The sequence below is a fragment of the Bubalus bubalis genome, chromosome 19, assembly GCF_019923935.1.
Source record: "Bubalus bubalis isolate 160015118507 breed Murrah chromosome 19, NDDB_SH_1, whole genome shotgun sequence".
NCBI classification, from domain to species: domain Eukaryota; kingdom Metazoa; phylum Chordata; class Mammalia; order Artiodactyla; family Bovidae; genus Bubalus; species Bubalus bubalis.
In genome coordinates, this window is record NC_059175.1 from 41,798,834 (window position 1) to 41,819,716 (window position 20,883).

Here is a 20,883-nt window from a genome sequence, read left to right on the forward strand (position 1 = left end):
TTTCCTAAGTTTTATGAAAATGCTTTCTATTAAGTTTGGTAAATGAGAAATCTTATACTAAGAAATATACTATAAACTATTTTCAGTGTGATGCATATACTGTCAGCAATCTGGGGCCACTACTACTAAAATGAAGATTTGGAGAGAAGATCATATAAAGAGTGAAGGCCTTTGACTAAGAGTTTCCTGGGAACCTAGAAGACAAAGATAAGACGTCTACAAAAAAATTTCTAGATTAAAAAAAATTTCCCCCTAGATACTGGGAAATATATACTTGTCAGTTACCAAAGTTATGGCCTAATCTAATATTTAAGTCACATTTTTTCAAAAAGCTGCTCAAAATCCCATGCTTGAGTGATATTTGTACATAATTCAAAGCACTGTACTGTGGTATTCCTCATTGGTACTTAGAATAGAAATGATGGATGTCTTGATAAACTAAGTACCTTCCTATCTGAAATGTGCAGAGACATAATTTACTAAGTTGGTTCCACTTAACAAGTAGGAAATGAATTTTATTCTTCAAAGAGAATTACAGAGCATGAGAACAATGTGAATGTTCTTAAAAAGGAAACTGATGCCCTTTCATTCTACCTGAGTTAAAAACAATGATGAACGTCATCTGAGTTCATGGGACCCATAATAAATGACTATTAAACCAGACTTACAAGATCAATGCTAGGAACATACCAAGACCAAATACGATTAATTAGTTCTATAGTTTGGTTTTAAATCTTTAAAATCTTAACACACTTTTTAATTTATTTTAGCAGGCAAAATAATTTACTTATAAAAGCAACCTCACTTACAGAACTGTAATAAAATTTTTCCAACACTGAAAAATAAATAGCACTTTTTGCAATTCTGATTTTACAGGGAAATTACACTTTCTGGCATACAATGTTCTATCAAAATGGAAGGCTAAATCACTTTGCTTTGCTTTTCACACAGAAATAAGCACTTATACTTATCAGTCTTGGTAAATCAACTTAGGGACAAGAAAGGTTTGCTGTAAAATACAATCATTGGAAAAAGGGGATCTGGTGCCATCTACTGACTGGCAATGGCAACATAACCTTGGGTATTAAGTCAGGAAACACTAATTTCAGCTACATGCAACCCAACAGAAACACCTGTGCAAGTCCTGAAAGGTACGTGCAAAAATTAAAACGACTGCTGTGCTAAAAGTGAGGACTGGATGGGTTTTTTCTTTAAATGACATCCTACTTTTTAAAGGAACCCAAGTAGGCAGTTAAAAAATGATTACTGAACATGAGGAATACTGAAGAGAGGAAGATGTTGGCAAATTATGTAAACAAAAAGTTTCATGATCAAGAGTACCTTAGGTAGGCTCTCTTACTTATGGAGAGGCTGGTGGAAGGCAGTTACATCCTTGGGTATTCATGATATCAGAATCAAGGACTCAAGTTTTTCCCTACTATTTACATAAAAAGCTAGTATATTTGAAAATATTATCAACCAAGACTGCCAATGAAGTGGCACTTAGGAACTATAAGGATATTTGACTCCCATACTCACCATCTGGAGGAATAAAAACCCTGGGGGATTTTATTGATTAGCAAAGAAAAGTTATTTTGTTTAACTGAATTTACTCAAATAGACCTCCTTAATACCAACAATGTTGAAAGCATTCTGTAAAAGCTCGGCCAGATCCTGGAAATACTCATGGACTGGCAAGTTTATTTATTTACTTTTTTTTGGTAGTAGCTTGAGAATGTTACCTTCCTGTAAGGCCAGGATGCCCTGAGTACTAATAGTACACTTAAACATGTTTGTGGTTCTCCTTTCTTTCATAACATGTCTCACAATCCTTAATATGTTTCTTAGCTGTCCACCAGGAGGGCAGGGGCCTTGTCTATTCTGTTTGTAACCATATAATCAGCACTAAATTATGACCAGCACATGTATGAGTTCAAAAAATGTCAGTTGGCTGAATGAATGAATAAATGAATGAATGAATCTCATATAGTCCAACCGACCTAAGCAGAAGAGGGGAAAAGAGGAAAAACCCATCACAAAAGTGAAGATGACAGTGATGGATAGGAAGAAAGATGAGCATCAGATCCATCACTTGGGGGTAAGCTTGATGCCAAAAAAATTTGCCATCATTCAACAACTGGTGATATCTGTTTGGAGATTCAAAATACCTGAAAAATTTTAAATGGAAAGTTATTCAATACTATTAAGGTATTCTCTGGAAGACTCATTTGAAAATCAGTTAATGAAAACCCTGTTACTCCATCAAGCTGTAACAGGAGCCTAGTGCTGTGATGCTTCAAGGTGCAGCAGACTCTGCTGAATACACCAGGTGAACGTCTAGAGCCCCGTAGAGGGAGCGTAGCACACTGAGGACTTTTTCTTGAATGGCTTCAACTTGCTCAGAAGGACAGTAATCATCCAGACTTGACCTGGAACCAAGAAAAGAAAGAGAAAGGAAAGAAAAGAAAAATATACATAAGTAGAATGAGATCATACTGGGCAGTGAGGAAAAGCCTGTGTGTATTGAATTCAATGTAAAGTAGAAATGAAGCTGTATTCAATTCTGGAAAAATAATAGCTGAAAGCTACTAAACCTTTACTATATGTCAGGTGCATTACATGTTTTATGTTCTTTAACCTTCTCAGCAACTCTATGAAATAGATACCTTTACCAACCCTTTAAAGGAGTCAAACAGAGAAGGATTAACCTGCATGGGTCACATACTGGTATGTGCTGGTGATGGGATTCAACACCATACAGCACATTTCCAAAGCCCCAGTGCTTGATACTAGGCCCTTGTTTCCATGAGAGGGAGGTGTTGCTTGGGAACACTGGCGCTAATTATGTTAGTGACTGGGCATCATGTTTCACGTTCTTTTTATTATGTCTACAAACAGGATAGAAATTATGAGGGTAGAGGCTTTCCAACTGATAAAAGGGTTCTGCCTCTATAAATAATCTGATCACCACACAAGTGTACAAGATCATCCAAAATGAAATGTGTGGATGTGCTGGTGTTGGGATTAGTCTCCTAGGTAGTATTAAGGAGGAAAGAGCAAAGAGGTATGGGGCAGGAATCTGTATTTTGAGTCTTTCTAGAATCACTGACTACAATTTGGCTGGCACCAGCCAGTAACAATGTTGTTGACAATTTTAGTTGGGTTAGTATCTAAAATGATTTCATAGTGCCTCCTGGTTCTAGACTAGGGTGAGGAAAGCCATTGGAAATTCCACTAGATTGGAAAACGGCATGGGAATGTTTATAGAAGGAAATGAAATTAGTTATCTAGCCTACTCCTTATTCAAGTATTTCAGACCTAAAGAAATAATCTGTAAGACTTCTGATGAGCTCATTTCATTCTATGGTGATTAGGCTATATCTGAGGCTTGATGTAAACATGTAACACATGACAGATGACACAGAGCAATTTTAAATTATTAAATACTGTCTAACACATACATATGGATAAAGACCTTGAAGAAAGCATGATATGTAAAAGCTTAATTTATTAGCCTTAACAAATAGGGACACTTTGATGCTTTCACACAGATTTCTGGCTTCTTGAAAACAGTATTAGAGTAGCTCATGATGGTAGCAACCCCCAGGAAGGAGTTTTTGAAATCTGCAGGCACATTTTTGTCACAATAACAATTAGGAGAGAGGGTCTGCATATTGTGAGTGTTTGCAATACGTAGGATACTACTGCAATATGAATATGAATATGAATTTTCCTGTGTCCTGCAGTTTCCAAAGTCCATGGAGCATTTAAATAAGTGAAAAATTTGGTTTTAATTTTTTGAGCCTATTTTTAATAGTTTTCTACAAATAGTCTGTATTTTTGAAATGGATTACACTAAAATTTCCAGGAATGCAGATACTCTGTGAACTGAGGGAAGATTAGACTTTAAGTTCAGAATTTTATCAAGAGCTTGCTGTGACTAGAATAACCATGTTCCTATAGCAGTGCTATTCACGGTATGTGGGCAACACAACTGGCTGGATCTGTCTGCATTTTTAACTGTTACATTTAGTGACTCTTTGTAAAGATTCCAGTTTGGCGTGGCATTTTAATATGTATTATTTTATCATCAATTGCTCTCCTTTCTCCTTTGTGCTATTATTTTTTTGGTGTGTGTATATATTTAATGTATATTTAAATTATATGTGTAGGTAGGTTATTGCTATAAACTAAAATGTTTATGTGCCCCCAAAATTCCTGTGTTGAAATCTAATTCCAATGTGATGATATTTGGAGGTGGAGGGGGTCTTTGGAAGTGATCAGGTCAGAGGGTGGAGTCCTCATGAATGAGATTAATACCTTTATTAAAGAGACTCCAGGGAGCATCTTCACCCCTTCCTTCTATGTGAGGTTACAGAGAGAAGATGGCTGTCTATGAATCAGGAAGCAGGTCCTCACCAGACAGTGATTCTGCTGGTACTCTCATCTTAGACTTCCTAGTCTACAGGACTGTGAGAAATATCCGTTGTTTATAAGCTATTTGGTCTAAGGTATTTTTGTTATTGCAGCCGGAACGGACTAAGACAATTACATCATCCACACATTGTACATGCTATCTAAATATATTTAAATTATATGTGTATGTGAAAGAAAGAAAGAAAGTGTAAGTCGCTCAGTTGTGTCCGACTCTTTGCAACCCCATAGACTGTATGGTACATGGAATTCTCTAGGCCACAATACTGGAATAGCCTTTCCCTTCTCCAGGGGGTCTTCCCAATCTAGGGATTGTACCCAGGTCTCTGGCATTGCAGGCGGATTCTTTACCAGCTGAGCCACAAGGGAAGCCCAAGAATACTGGAGCAGGTAGCATATCCCTTCTCCAGCAGATCTTCCTGACCCAGGAATCAAACTGGGGTCTCCTGCATTGAAGGCAGATTCTTTACCAACTGAGCTATGAGGGAAGCCCTATGTGTATGTAGATTAGATTATTTATGAATTCATTATGAATGGTAAAGAGAGTCACAAAAAACTTGTCATAAAATAAGTAAATATAACTTGCCTGAACATTTAAAGTATTATTTTAGAAACAGTTCCATGCAGAATGAGGCCAAAGATTAATACAGAAATTTTTATTAAACTGCTATAACTATTCAGCACATTTATACAATTCAAATGTAAAACATGGCAGCAGCTAAATATTTATCTGTAGCACACAGATATTAGAATTTCTTATGTTCAACTGAATAACATCACCAACTTCAAAGACAAGATAACAGGAATTGTATGCTGTTTGCCAGCCACCACCAACAGGAAAAAGAAAATACAACACCTGAATTTTGAGTTGAGTAGGTAAAAAGCTGGTAAGAACTATTGTATTAGTAATCATTAGATTCATCTATGGAGACTTAAATTTCCTACTGCCACTGTAACAAATCACTACAAACTTAGTGACTTAAAGTAAAACAAATTCATCATCTTATAATTCTGTTGGAGGTCAGAAGTCCTAAAACAAAGGTGCTGGCAGGGCTGTATTTCTTCTCTAGGCTCTAGGGAAAGAATCTGCTTCCCTGCCTCTCCAGCTTCCAGAGGCTTCCTGCACTTTTCAGTTCAAACCCCATCTTCAAAGTCCACAGTCTAGCATCCTCCATTCTCTCATTCTGACCTTCCTGTCTTCCTCCTATTCAGACCTTTGTGATTACACTGGGCTCACCCAGATAATCCAGGATAATCGTTTCATTTTCAAGATCCTTAAATTAATCATATCTGTAAAGTCCCTTTTGCCATATAAGGCATCATATTCATAAGTGCTGGAGATTAGGACGTGGACATATTTGGTGGGCCATTATTCAAGCTACTACACTTACCTTGCAATTGTCACTAGAGTAGGTTTTGGGAAATTTTTTAGAACAGTATGCAAAGACTGAATAAGATGTTCAATTTCTTGTTCTGTGCTGATATGGTGAGGGAGTTCTGAATAATCACAGGTTAGACCAGCCTGGTGAACCTGAAAATAAGACAATTAAAAATTACATGGTAATGTTGTCTTTAGAAGACGTGTTAACCATTAATGGCCTTGATGACTAAATTTTTAATATTTTTGTGGATTAGGATTGCTTTTTCCTTAACAATTTCCATGCCACAGAAGTTATCTGTTCTCTGATGTTTTGGAAGAACTGGCCTGTACACCTGTTTGGGCCTGATGCCTTTTCTAGGAACAATTTTAAAATTTATTTTATAATTGTAGATTCACTCTGTTTCTGTCTTTACTTGAGTCTATTTTGACAATTTACATTTTCTATCAAGTTATTCATTTTACTTAGATTTTAAAAAGTCTATACATAGTATTCTCACATTTCCTTTCTTTCAAGAAATTATTTTACTTTTTAAATACATCCAACAAGTACTACATTTAAAGCTTCAAGAGGATACAAGATGAAAGTCTTTCTCCTACCTTACTGAACCTATTGTTTTGAGTTTCTATGCTTTATGTATAACCATATATACTGATATACATGTGTTTTAAATGTAAATGACTGGTGTTTCAGTCTTAGTACTAAATTAAATATGCCTGAAAGCAAGAAATGGCCCACAGACTGACATTTTGCAGCCCCTGCTTTAAACTTTTAAAAACTGGAATTCAAATGTATTATAGTTTTGCCTAGGGTACATAAGTGCAAAGCATGGGAAAAACCCACTAATTTACTATATTACTGGAGGCTCTGGATACATGTCAAAGATTTAACTGGCAATGATTGGTCAATACACTAAAAAGAGAGACTTTGCATGTTCTTTTCTACTAAAATGATCAAAACACTTAGTGTTCTAATCCTGCAGCTATGGGTACATCGCATCTGGCTACATAATCTGCTACCAGGCCTATGCCATCCTTTTTCTCAACAAACAGTGTACAAAACTCTTGCCCCCTCACCAGAAAATTCAGATGCAAAGTAATGACTAAAGTAGACCTGCATGAAGATACTTTCAATAATATCATATGAGCTCAAAGCACTTTTAAACCCTGAGTCTTCTATCATTTTTAAAGTTTGCCATTAAAAAAAAAGGGCAAGCTTTGAGTTAGCTCTGATTTAACCAAATAGTCTTTTGCTGGTATTTTCTATTCTTACAAAACTAGCATTAAATCAATACATAAACTTCAGTTCAAATAAGGTGGTTTGATTATATACCACAACTAAATAAAACACTAAAGTAAAACCACAATTTAGTAAATAAACACTACAAGTAAAAGAAGCAGAACTGGTGGTCTCAGTTCTGGCACAAAATTTGAGAAAAGGGGACCTGAATTTCAAATGGGAAAATTTATACTCAGATATTGCAAAATGATATAAAAATAAAGAAATTACCATTAAGGGCATCTTCTTTTAAAATAGTATTCAGATTTGCTGTGCAAACAAAGTTATACAGCTAATATAGTTAAGATGTGCTGGCCACAATGCCTTCTTTTGTCTGTTTGGTTTTTTAACCAGAAAAGTTTTCAGAGAAGAAAGAAAGAAGTGTGAAAGGAGCATAAAAATGAACAAATAAAGAATGAGCAAATTTAGAAACTGTATACTTTCTTTTCTCTGGCAAGGGGATATCTGATCATAGACAAAATTAAAAAGTCCACAGCATCACTTCTCAGCCTTTTGGCTAAGATCAAGTGTAAAAAGTCAACAGCACTTTTACTTTGTATATAAAATTAGCAAAAGCATGTTTTTCCTGGAAAGCTTTTCCAGTATTCTGGCTTTGAAAAAGTATATATTTTTTCCACACACACAAAAAAAGTCCATTCATACTTTCCAGGAATACAAATAAAAGTGAATCACTTTAAAAGAGGGCACATTTTTCTAGCCACAAGAGTACCTTTCTTAAAGGGTCAATTTTATACTTCAATATAAACATTTACCATCTCATAGTCCGGTGCTTCCATCCGTTTTTTCAAACTCTGTACCAGTGGAACTAGTAATTCCATTCTGGAAAAAAGAATCCCTCAATTAAACATTACACCACCTCAACTAAAATGACAGTAGCAAATGATACATTACCCTTAAAATTTACCATTAACAATAAGTTTTATATGATGTTTTGGAAACGAAAGATAAGAGTTGCTCAAATATCATCTTAAAATATTAAGAAATAAATGTTCCCTGCTGTTTTCTTACTTAAAAGATTACAGATTGTAATAAAGATTGAAAATTAACACTCAAGAAACTGAGATTTTCCTCTTTAAGAATGAAAACTCTACCATGACTTTAAAAATTATTTTGATCAGCAGTAAGTGTTTAGCATACCATGATGAAGATAGTTTCCCAAAAACTGAGAAAAAAATTCAGGACATATTTATTGACATATACAATTATAACTGGTAAAGTTCTATACCATTTGATATAATAACAATGGTGCTTTTAAGTTATTTAATATAGGTGGAACTCTTTGGAAGCCTTGATTAATTAATGTTTCGAGTATTTTAATGCCTCCTCTACCAATACCCACTCATCTGCTGGGAGGGAAAAAGTAAACAAAAAAGGAGGTATGGAGGCCTGTCTACCCACTGATCCTGTTACTTCTTCCTTCTTATTAACAACACTTTCTGGGGTTCTGGACCCTAGTCACCCACCTCTTCTACTTTCTTAGGAACAGTGAAGACTCGTTCACGCTGAGGGTATGACCCTTTTGGGGGCATGCTAAGTTTGGGGAGACTTTTCTTGCTGTCTTACTTTTCCTTTGTTTTTCTTCAGGTCTGTGACAGAACTGCCTGCAGGTGGTGAAGAGCTAAGCGTGCTCAGCAGATGGGTGGGTTTCAGTGGAAGGTGGCTCCATCTGTGGGCTAGATTCAGGATTCTAAAGTTGTCTATTTTGTTTGATTTAAGCTTAAGTTTGGCTTGAGACTTCACAAAATCACAAAATAGTAGGTACACAAAATATTTCTGGGGAGAATCATGTTCTGAGACTTATTTCTATCTCTCCCTCTTCCAACATAATTTCAAAGAGGGGGAATCATTTTTAGATATAGTTCCCTCTACTAAAGAGAAAAAACTAACTTATGTTAAAGTGCCTAATTAGTAGTTACTGATAGGATTAATATTATGATGGTTTATTCTTCTATACCACTGCTTTCCTTAATGACAATAAAGTTCTATAATATTTATATTTCAGGGATGTTTCTGAACACTTTATTTTAAAGTGAAAACTGCACTGAATATTTTGAATAGGTAATACATATAGCGAAAGATACGGATTTTTAAAAAGCAATTTATCTAGCAAATTTAGCAATATATCTAGGACTAAAATACAGTAGAGTTGAAGAAAAAAAAATATTTGAGAGTCTTACCCAGGGTTTGAAGCCCATTTCTGTACAGTTTCTTCATCATCGCCATCACACAAATCAGCAAAAGTAGCTTCTAAATCTTCTAATTGATGAATTCGATTATCAACACAATCTACCAAATCTTCCTTTAAGCACATTGAAAAGCTGAGATTATATAGTTACTTTCAAAAAATAAGTGAAATCCCATTACAATGAAAATTTCAATTCAATCAGTTAACACATGATTTTCAAGTACTAACCATGGGTTTCCCCAAGAAACACATATCAAGATTTGGGGCCGTTGTTTGAGAGTACTCTAATATCATGTAAGATATTATTAGCTATGTGATAGATTGTTGTTTAGTCACCAAGTGGCATCCAGCTCTTTTGTCACGCCCTGGACTGTAGCCAGCCAGGTTCCTCTGTCCATGGGACTTCCCAGGCAAGAATACTGGAGTGGGTTGCCGTTCCCTTCTCCAGGGGATCTTGTGGACCCAGGGATCGAACCTGCGTCTCTTGCACTGGCAGGCAGATTCTTTACCGCTAAAGGGAAGCCCTTTAGACAAGTCCAAAAGAAATGAAGGATACCTCTGTCAGGTTGCTTCCAGGCTTTTTAAATTGGTACAGCTCTTGTAAGATTTTGTACTCCTCCTGGAAAACGAAACAAAGAATCCATATAGTAGAAAAAAGATTAATTTTTCAATGATATACTTTAAGTAAAAAATGACATTGATACAAGAATATCTTAGATAATCATTTAAAGGTAAGTCTGGGAAATCAGGGAATAATGTAATTCATTATTTCATTGTAAATATTATCCCTTCTTTAGGGTAACTATTCATCTGGGCATGATAACAATGTATAAATATTAATTATGGAAGAAGACTTAATGGCCAATAGGTAATGAATGAAAATGTTTCTAATACTGTTCTACTCTATAAATGGATACATCCTAACATCTAAAGAGATTTTAGCTATGTATAGGAAATACAATCATTTCTCAGCCTTTTGTCTAAGATCAAGTGTATAGGAAATATATGTATCTTTGTAACAACAAAACAAAACTTTCCACATTCACTTTGAGGTCCATTCCCTAGCCACAGGAGAGAAAGCTAGAGTACAAACAGATACAATGGGAGGATTTCGCAGGAGAATGTCTGTCCTCATTTAGCACATGCAGGCAGCCCCATTAGAGGCAGGTCTCCCTGGCCCCATTTAGGAGCATTGTCAGGAAGGGTCTATAGGCAAGATCTAAAATTCCTTAAGCACAGTGCTGTGCACGATCCTCATATAACAATTCTGTGACTGGGTATGATTATTATTTTGATTTTATACTTGAAGAAACCATGGATCCGAAAGGTTAAGTAACTTTTCCAAGATCATGCAGCTAATAAACAGTACAAGTAACAAACAGAACTTAGATCTTTCTGACTACCAAACATGTTCTTTAAAAAAAATAGCTATTATAAGTATAATACATGCTCTTCAAAAAGTTCAAAAGCACCAAAAGGTGTAAAGGACACAAAATTCCCACTTTCCCAGGTTTCCTTATAGCCCTGGAAAAGAAGTAACTGCCATTAAGTCACTTATGTAACCTTTTAGAAATTCCCATTACAAATATTTGGTGCGTATACTTGTAGGATAAATTCATAAAGTCAGGTTTTTTAGCTTCCAGGTATGCCCATTCTCATGTTTTCTAAACATCTCTAAAGTCATTTTATAATTCTGAACGCTGGAAGTTATAGTTACTGGTACATTCACAATAGCAGGAAAGAAACAGAGGGCAATTTTTCTCTCTTATTTGCAAGTTGGGAGGGCACTCAAGGTCCCCCTACTCTTGCTCCAGATTACACTACAGTTGCCCTCTGAACAACATAGGTTTGAACCACACAGGACCATTTATACATGGATATTTTTCAGTATAGAGGAAAAGATTTTGGAGCTTCACAACGATTGAAAAAAAATCTGCAGACCAACTGTACAGCCTAGAAATACTGCATAAATTAAGAAAAAGTTAGGTATGTCATGAATGAATAAAATGTATGTAGATACTAACCTATCCTTACATAGGCATAAGAGGAATGATATTTAATATAAAATTACTAATATGTTAGTTTTCCTATTGCTTTATAACTTGGCTTTCAAGGAATTACACTTTAAGGAATACATGCCTCTCTAACTGGAGAAACTGCGTATCGACTTATCACAGGTAAGTGGTATTCAAAACTATATAACAACATTTCTAATACTGTATTATGAATATGACTATAATATGCTGTAAAATTTTTATAATGATTCATTCATTGGTGTACAGGCTAGGCTACCATGAAGTAATTGTATTGATTATATTAGGCTACCTAAAACAATCACATTGCTGCTTCCTTGTTATCAATGCATGAATCACTGTAACTGTAAATAAATGACTTCATCACATCTTTTCATCTTCGACATCTGGTGTTAGTAATATATGTAGCAGTGTTTTATATCATATAAGACATTGATATAGGTTCATCTTTAAACACGACATAGATGTACAGTATTGATAAATACAGTACAGTACTATAAATGTATTTTCCTTATGATTTTCTCAACCTTTTCTCTACCTTAAAGAATACAGTATATGATAAATATAATACACAAAATATGTGTTAATTTACTGTTTACATTATCAATAAGGCTCTGATCATTAGCAAGCTATCAGTTATATTTGGGGGAAGTCAAAAGTTATATCTGGATTTTGATTGCACATTTTTAAAACACCACATTTACCTGAGTGAACATTTCTTTGAAGGGATTCTTGACTGAAAAAAAATCTAAGTCAATATCTAAAACAAATGCATCCCTTTTCTCTAAAATTTTCAGAATCTCTCCAGTGCTAACTGTAGTCTGGCATTCCTGGCTCTCAGAAGAACATGAACATGATGGTTGTAGGCAAGTGTGGTCCCTTGTCTGTGTCACTGTGTCCTGTCCCAGTCCTTCTGAACAACAGTCACCATTAGCAGAGGCAGTGTTCTCTGAGTCCTCCAGGGCTAGCTTTGGCTTCTTAGCAGAAGACACTGCATCATTCTCTCCTTGACTGTGACAGAGTTTATAAGGTTTTACCATAATTACATCCAATTGTAAAGGTTTTGGGTTCTCCAGCAGGTCTTCAGTTACATAAAGACCATCACTTAGGAAGTAATGATCTGTACTTGTAACCCTGGATTAAAGGAAAAAAATTACTTTCAAGACAAATGGACAAATTAGCCCATTAACATATAGACTTTCAGAAATACAAAAAAGGACATACTTGACAAAAACTGAGAGCTGTCTCTAATATTTGTAATTTCTGGAAACAGGGTTCTCAAATTTCTAGCTAGGCACACAACTGCCCAAAGACCATATTTTGTAGCCTATTGTGCAGCTAGGTGGCTCAGATGGTAAAGAATCTGCCTGCAATGTGGGAGACCCGGGTTTGATCCCTGGGTCAGGGTTTGATCCCCTGGATTAGGCAACGCCAACCCACTCCAGTATTCTTGCTTGGAAAATTCCACAACAGTATAGTCCATGGGGTCGCAAAGAGTTGGGCACAACTGAGGCAACTGAGCATGCACTCACGCGTTGTTCAGCTAGGTATGGCCAGCTGACTCAGTTCTGCTTTAAAGTCGTGAGTGGAAGAGAAGCGTGGAGAGCATTGCTCTCCGCTCCCCACCGACTGGCACGTGAACACGGTGGCAGCAAACCCCACCCGGACTCTGAGTTCAGAGGCCACACTCTAGAGAAGGTGGAGCAAAAAGACAGAAATTATTTGGGGTTTAACTGAAGGGCTGCCGTAGTGGCTCTGGACTGCACATGGTAAACTCTAACTGGAGAAAAGAAATGAAAGATCCTGTTTAGCCAGTGCTTTAGATCTCTGTCATACCAGCTGGAACTGCATCCAAAAAAATCACTTGAGAGAAAAATTATACCTGGAAATAATATCTCTTGGTAGAAACTCCCTCTGACATATTTCAAAGCTTTATTAAATTTCATATAACTGTAATATTTTAATATGTAAAGCAACTTACAAAAATCTTGTGCAGCATTTCACAAGTTACAGATTGTTGATTTTAGACATAACAGCATGTTCTTAGCTTTTCAACTGTACTATGCCTTGCTAAGTACTTTGAACAGTGACACCAAATGGTTCTTCCGGGGTAGGACCTATCCAATTTAGAATGATGGTATTAATATTTATTTCTCATCCACCCCTCTTCAGCATATACTGCCTTATATTTAAAAAGATATAACTTCCTAAAAAAAAAAACGACATAATAAAACCAGTATCCAAGCTTATTAATAACTGTACTGCCCTAAGATTCCCAGGTGGCACTAGTAGTAGAAGAACATGCCTGCCAATGCAGGAGCCATAAGACACATGGGTTCAATCCCTGAGTTGGAAGGATCCCCTAGAGAAGGGCATGGCAACCCACTCCAGTATTCTTATCTGGAGAATCCCTTGGACAGAGGAGCCTGGTGGGCTACAGTCCATAGGGCTGCAAAGAGCTGGACACAACCAAGGTGATTTAGCACGCATGCACCACCCTAAGAAAGACCAATGCTGTATCCACCAACCTAAATGGGTATTTTTAATAAGGAATATCTTACTTTGCTCATCACACACATACATCTCAGGCTGCATACCTGTATGTGTCTCTTTCATAAATTTTTACTTGCAGGATTAACTAAAATCATGATAATCAACATCATCCTAATATTATTGTTACACATTGAATTTCAAATGTCTGTTTCAGATTGCTGAGATTTGACTTTGCAGAAACCTGTTACAGGTTAAATAAGGCCTACTCACTGGTACTCAATAAAAACCCTAACACTATTTCATATAAGCCAGTATTATGTATAACTTTTATTATCAATATCACTAAGAATAAATCAGATAAATAAATCAAATAAAAAGTATCATTTTCATTGAGAAAGCCTGCATTTCATTTTCAATGTATTACCATTTCATCCTACTATCCTCCAGGTTCTAGAAGTTATGATTCCACTGCTTAAAACATTCACTCCATAACAAGAGAATTTAGAAAGCCAAGAACATTCTGGTATTTCTAAAGATATTACAGTATCACAAGAAACACAAAACACTGGTTAAACAGCTTACACAACAGAAATAGTTAGCATATAACTCAAGTCAAAGGATGCTGTTATTTAATTTAGATTAAATAATTATCGAAAGCTAATCATATTGATAAAATTAAAATGCTGAATCGACTTTTAAGCCATTGAATGTAAGAAATCAAAGTGAGATAATTTTGCTTTTTCAATGCTAATTGTTAAATTCAGCCAACAACACGTACATTGGAAGGAACTAATAAAATGTATTATTAAATACATTTCTATAAGGTACACCAATGATTTAATGGAGTTAGTTATCAACAGAGCCAGGGTTCCAGAGGATGAAGATCATTTTATTCAAAAATCAACTTGACCAGCAACAAAATATGAACAGTGTGTGAAAAAGATCAAGAGACTGGAAAACTTGTTCCTGGTGTTTCAAGAACTCTTTTTGGAAAAGTTGAGGGCTAATCTGATCCCAATTGTTTATAGAGATGCTTATAAGTTATTATAGGGATTCCAAAACGAGATAGAAGTATCCACTCCCTTTCATACACATGAATATGAGGAAATTACCTGATTGTTGTGGTAGAAGTGTCTTTGCCTACTAAAAAGTGATGCCTGCCCTCTCTGATTTGCTGAGCCCATGTGGGATGAAGCCATACTACATGAGAAAAATGGCCAGCATAAACTGCAGGCATAATCCAATTCTCAATACTTAATTCTCTGGAAAAGAAACAGAGAGGAAGCATAAAAACTATTAGTCAGTGGGTTTTTCCAAATGTAATTTCATTCATAAGAATATTTTAAGATAGCAGGTTTCAAAGCATGGTCCAAGGGCCCTTGCAGGGTTTCCTGGACCTTTTTAGTGTGACCACTAGACCAAATTGTTTTCCTAATAACACCAAGGCATTACTTCTCTTTTTCACTGTATTGACATATATGCTGACAGTACAAAACAATGGTGGTTGATGTTCTAAGATTAATCAAGGCAAAGGCACCAAACTCTACTAGCTGTCATTGTACTCATCAATACCAAGCACCAGTGCCCCACATTCCCATCCAGTTTTGCATGAGCATGTCTTTCATGATTTTATTAAATCTTGATCCTGAGCATACATTTTAAAATAATCTGTGTGGCAAAACAGGAAGAACACTGAAAGTACTTCTGCAATATACTTTGAAGTACCATGGTTGTCTCAAGGGAAAGCACTTGTAAGTGAATTGCAAGCTGAACACCATTTTTCTTGCAAGGAAGACAGACTGATAAACCACAGCTGATCAGGCTTGAATGTGAATTGCTGGATTCTACACTTCAACTAAGCTTTAAGGAATGAACATTTGTGAAGTTTTGGTACAGTATTAAAGAATATTCACAATTAGCTGGGCTTCCCTGGTGGCTCAGATGGTAAAGAATCTGCCTGCAATTCGGGAAACCTGGGTTTGATCCCTGGGTTGGGAAGATCCCCTGGAGGACGGCATGGCAGCCCACTCCAGTATTCTTGCCTGGAGAATCCCCATGGACAGAGAGCTTGGCAGGCTATAGTACACGGGGTTGCAAAGAGTTGGACATGCCTGAGCAACTAATCACACACAACAGCTGGAAAGGCTATCAAAATACTTGTGAATTTTCTTCATATACTTCCACCAAAACAATATATGGTAACAGACTGAATGCAGAATCTTGAGTATTTAGCTGTTTTCTATAAAGGCAAGTATTAAAAAGATCTGCAAACTATGGCTGATTAATGTTGAAGCGTGACAGAAAACAACAAAATTCTGTAAAGCAATTATCCTTCAATTAAAAAATAAATAAATTTTAAAAATTATAAAAAAAAAGATTTGCAAAAATTTAGTTACCCTGATCGCTTTTGCTTTAGAAAATATGTTTGTCTTTCATAAAAATATTTATGCTAACATATAAAGGTCTATTATTTTGAAATGAATTAACATTAAAAAAATATTTTTATTTATTTATTATTTATTTAGTTGCAGCATATAGGATCTAGTTCCCTGACTAAGGATCAAACTTGGCCTCCTGCATTGGGAGTTCAGAGTCTTAGCCACTGGGAAGTCCCATGGAATGAATATTTTAGATGTCTCAGTTTGAATTTCAAATATGGTAAATATCACTAAATATACCCCACATAAAAAAAACTCAAGAATTTTTAAGGGTATACAGAAATCCTGACATTAAAGGTTTTAAAACTATTATTCTATGACTAACTGCATGGTCATCATAACTGCTTCATAATTTTTTTCAATTTATAAAATATAAAACCTCTAAATATAAAAGAGAGTAAGGACAATGGTAGGACTACCACATTTCTTTAGAGATGAATGTTCTGAGCCAGTTTTGGAGTCAACTAAAAGAAATGTAGTAGGTTAAAATTAATTCAAACAAGCATCTATATTTTAGTTTTATATTATAACAAGAGAATAACTGCTATGTAATTTTTTATTTTGTAGGAGTAGGCTACACTGTAATAAACACATCAGTAAAAAGATAATAACAGGATTTCAGGGAACTTTATCATTGAAGAGTGCTTAGTAAGTCACCATTCGGTGACTATGGTTTTATATAACTGAACGTCAATAGGATTTGTGACCTGAAAATAAAATAAATTGGGAGGTTGGAGGGATTCAATACTGGAAGAAAGGATACACAAATTAAAAGATGCGTTGCATATACGATTATTGAATTATGAGTTCAAGACACATTTTCCTAGGCCTCCATATCAGACTTTTAAAGGGGAGAAGAGAGAATTGGCCCAGATAATTCCTAAAGTCTTCTACTTTTAAAATTCTATATTCTAAAGCAAAGATTGGCAAACAGTGGTTGGGGCACCTGTTTTTCCAAATAAAGTTTTATTGGAACACAGCCACTGACACTTGTTTACATAGTGTTTACAGTTGTGTTCATACTACAAGGGCAAAAATATGTAGCTGCAACAGACACCATATGGTCAGCCTGAAATATTTACTATCTGGGGAGCAAGGAAAGGGTGAAATGTATAGAGACAGTAGCATGGAAACTTAGATTACCATACGTAAAATAGAGAGCCAATAGAAATTTGCTGTATGACTCACGGAACTCAAACAGTAGCTCTGTGATAATTCAGAAGGGTGGGATGGGGAGGGAGATGGGACAGAGGTTTAAAAGGGAGGGGACATATGCATACCTATGGCTGATTCATACTGATGTTTGGCAGAAACCAACAAAATTCTGTAAAGCAATTATCCTTCAATTAAAAAAAAATTTAAAAAATATTTACTATCTGGATTGTTGAGAAAGTTTGTCCATACTTGCTCTAAATAAAATAAAAAAGGTAAACAAAACAAAAGCAAAACTCACAAGCTTACCAAAAACTATTTCTCTTAACTGCTTATCATCTATTGCAAAGTGTATTTCAGACACATAAAAAGGTCATTAACAAAATCACATATTACCCGAAAAGTGTTTCCTTATCAAATACAGTGTCAGCTGGCATATCCACAGGAATAAGGAGGTCTGGATGTGAGTCGAAATGCACAAAACTTATATTACTTGCAGGAAGATGCTTTGAGCCAATGGCCCGATATATAAAGGGCAGAACCTGTAAAAGATACATGTACACATTCAGAATTGGCACTGAAATCATGAGTATATACTCAACTGTAGGCTGAAAAACAATGCTAAACGTAACTTCAAAAAATTTGAAGCACATCAAGTTGTGAATAAAAAAAGCAAGAGTTCCAGAAAAATAACTTCTGCTTTATTGACTACGCCAAAGCCTTTGACTGTGTGGATCACAACAAACTGTGGAAAATTCTTCAAGAGATGGGAATACCAGACCACCTTACCTGCCTCCTGAGAAATCTGTAGGCAGGTCAAGAAGCTAATCCCAAAGAAAGGCAATGCCAAAGAATGCTCAAACTACTGCACAATTGCACTCATCTCACACACTAGTAAAGTAACGCTCAAAATTCTCCAAGCCAGGCTTCAGCAATACGTGAATTGTGAACTTCCAGATGTTCAAGCTGGTTTTAGAAAAGGCAAAGGAACCAGAGGTCAAATTGCCAACATCCACTGGATGATCGAAAAAGCAAGAGAGTTCCAGGAAAACATCTATTTCTGCTTTATTGACTATGCCAAAGCCTTTGACTGTGTGGATCACAATAAAGTGTGGAAAATTCTTCAAGAGATGGGAATACCAGACCACCGACCTGCCTCTTGAGAAACCTATATGCAGGTCAGGAAGCAACAGTTAGAACTGGACATGGAACAACAGACTGGTTCCAAATAGGAAAAGGAGTACGTCAAGGCTGTATATTGTCACCCTGCTTATTTAACTTATATGCAGAATACATCATGAGAAACTCTGGGCTGGAAGAAGCACCAGCTGGAATCAAGATTGCCAGGAGAAATATCAATAACCTCAGATATGCAGATGACACCACCCTTATGGCAGAAAGTGAAGAGGAACTAAAAAGCCTCTTGATAAAAGTGAAATAGCAGAGTGAAAAAGTTGGCTTAAAGCTCAACATTCAGAAAACTAAGACCATGGCATCTACTCCCACCACTTCATGGGAAATAGATGGGGAAACAGTGTCAGACTATTTTTTGGGACTCCAAAATCACTGCAGATGGTGGTTGCAGCCATGAAATTAAAAGACGCTTACTCCTTGGAAGGAAAGTTATGACCAACCTAGACAGCATTTTAAAAAGCAGAGATATTACTTTGCCAACAAAGGTCCATCTAGTCAAGGCTATGATTTTTCCAGTGGTCATGTATGGATGTGAGAGTTGGGCTGTGAAGAAAGCTGAGCGCCGAAGAATTGATGCTTTTGAACTGTGGTGTTGGAGAGGACTCTTGCAAGTCCCTTAGACTGCAAGGAGATCCAACCAGTCCATCCTAAAGGAGATAAGTCCTGGGTATTCATTGGAAGGACTGATGCTGAAGCTGAAACTCCAATACTTTGGCTACCTCATGTAAAGAGTTGACTCACTGGAAAAGACCCTGATGCTGGGAGGGATTGGGGGCAAGAGGAGAAGGGGACGACAGAGGATAAGATGGCTGGATGGCATCACCGACTCGATGGACATGAGTTTGGGTAAGCTCCGGGAGTTGGTGATGGACAGGGAAGACTGGTGCACTTCAGTCCATGGGGTTGCAAAGGGTCGAACAGGACTGAGTGACTGAACTGAACTGAAGTTGTGAAGAAGTAGGAAAATATGAAATTTGTCATTGCAGATGATTTAGACAATCAGCTCAAGCTTTATTTTTTTCCTTAAAACTTCCAATGGGCATCTCTTGTTGGCATGTTGCCCCCATCATAAACTCAAGAACAATGTGAGGAAAAAGACAAGCTCTGGTACTCAAGGAAAGAAAAGAAAAAACAATTGCTTGTTAATACACACTCTGGTGTAAAAGATGTGTTCAAGCTACCCTGGGTCTCTGCGTCTTTCTCACACCTTTTGGATGCTGGTTGCTGGGCTAGGTCCTCTCTATGGCTCTTTGTTCCGTTACAGTCTCTAGAGTTCTAAGTTAAGATTGAATCTGAAAGCACCACCTACCCCATGCTTGCTCTCAGACCCATGCACACTATCTCTAGGTCCTGAGAAACCAAATTTCCTTCCTATTATCTTTATTCATCCGCACATCTGGAATCGGCCTCTTCCTCTTTAACATCCACAGAATTCCTAAGGATTATTAAAGCTATCAAAAACAGAAAGTCTTCGATCACGGCACTCTCGCAGGCTTTCAGAAATCTAGATGTGGGCACCATTTTAGCTATTCTAAAGTAGCACTACTACAAAAACAGAAAAATATCTTTATAGCGCCGTGTTAAAAGATTCATGCACACCCTGCTGCTGCTGCTAAGTCGCGTCGGTCGTGTCCGACTCTGTGCGACCCCATAGACGGCCCCACACTACTCACACAATAATACTAACTGCTCTGAGAGCTACTCTGTACCCATTTCACAGATGACAGTGCATATTCTCAACAGAAGCCTCCCACCGACACCACAGAATTGTGAAGGGGAGGCCGGGAGACAGGAAGCCTTAGTTTTGGGCAGGTTAAGGACTCGAGTTACTGCAGTTACGACTGCCCGCGTTCGAATCCCGAAGCCACTCATTGGCCGTGGGATTTTGGGCAAACCGCGAGGGTTCAGTGAGTTGCCGGATTCGTAGTAAGCGCCGCAGTAACGTCGAAGCCTATTCTTCCAAGGTCGCCGTCCTGGTGTTTTCCCCACAGCAATGCAACTCGCTCGGATCTCTCTCTGGCCTCCAGGCTCCGCCGCCGCCTCAGTCCTCGCGCGACCCTGCCCCAGCACCCGTCCGCCGCCCGCTCACCTCCTGATGATCCTCCACCACCCACACCGGGATCTCTGAATAGCGCCGCAGCCGGGCGCGCTGTCCCCCGGATTCACTCATGTTTTCGCGCGCGTGAGAGTCCTAAAAATCCGGAGCCAAGGTTCCCTCATGAGCCTGAGCTGCGGCCCGCCTCCTCTCCCGGGAGTAAACGCGCGCTCACCCGGTT

The 20,883-nt window shown here is 37.1% G+C and overlaps 1 protein-coding gene and 1 pseudogene across 1 annotated transcript; one reads left to right on the top strand and one right to left on the bottom strand.

Annotated features, from left to right (window-relative positions):
* Positions 1-488: 488 nt before the first annotated feature.
* C19H5orf22 (chromosome 19 C5orf22 homolog) lies at positions 489-20,871 on the bottom strand. The gene is made up of 9 exons (XM_006067804.4): positions 20,697-20,871; positions 17,810-17,955; positions 14,936-15,085; positions 12,035-12,464; positions 9,854-9,916; positions 9,290-9,411; positions 7,865-7,931; positions 5,826-5,965; positions 489-2,429 (listed from the first exon to the last, which is right to left on the bottom strand). Exons 1-9 carry the CDS (start codon positions 20,775-20,777, stop codon positions 2,297-2,299), a joined length of 1,332 nt encoding a protein of 443 aa, XP_006067866.3. The 5' UTR covers positions 20,778-20,871; the 3' UTR covers positions 489-2,296.
* LOC123465182 lies at positions 7,589-7,724 on the top strand (annotated as a pseudogene).
* Positions 20,872-20,883: the final 12 nt, after the last annotated feature.

Coding starts and splice junctions, on each gene's coding strand:
- C19H5orf22 (XM_006067804.4), bottom strand. CDS start 20,777: ATGAGTGAATCCGGGGGACAGCGCGCCCGGCTGCGGCGCTATTCAGAG. Junction 15,086..17,809: donor GATAAGGAAACACTTTTCGG/GTAATATGTGAT, acceptor TTTCTTTTCCAG/AGAATTAAGTATTGAGAATT. Junction 9,412..9,853: donor CTGGAAGCAACCTGACAGAG/GTATCCTTCATT, acceptor ATGTGCTTAAAG/GAAGATTTGGTAGATTGTGT.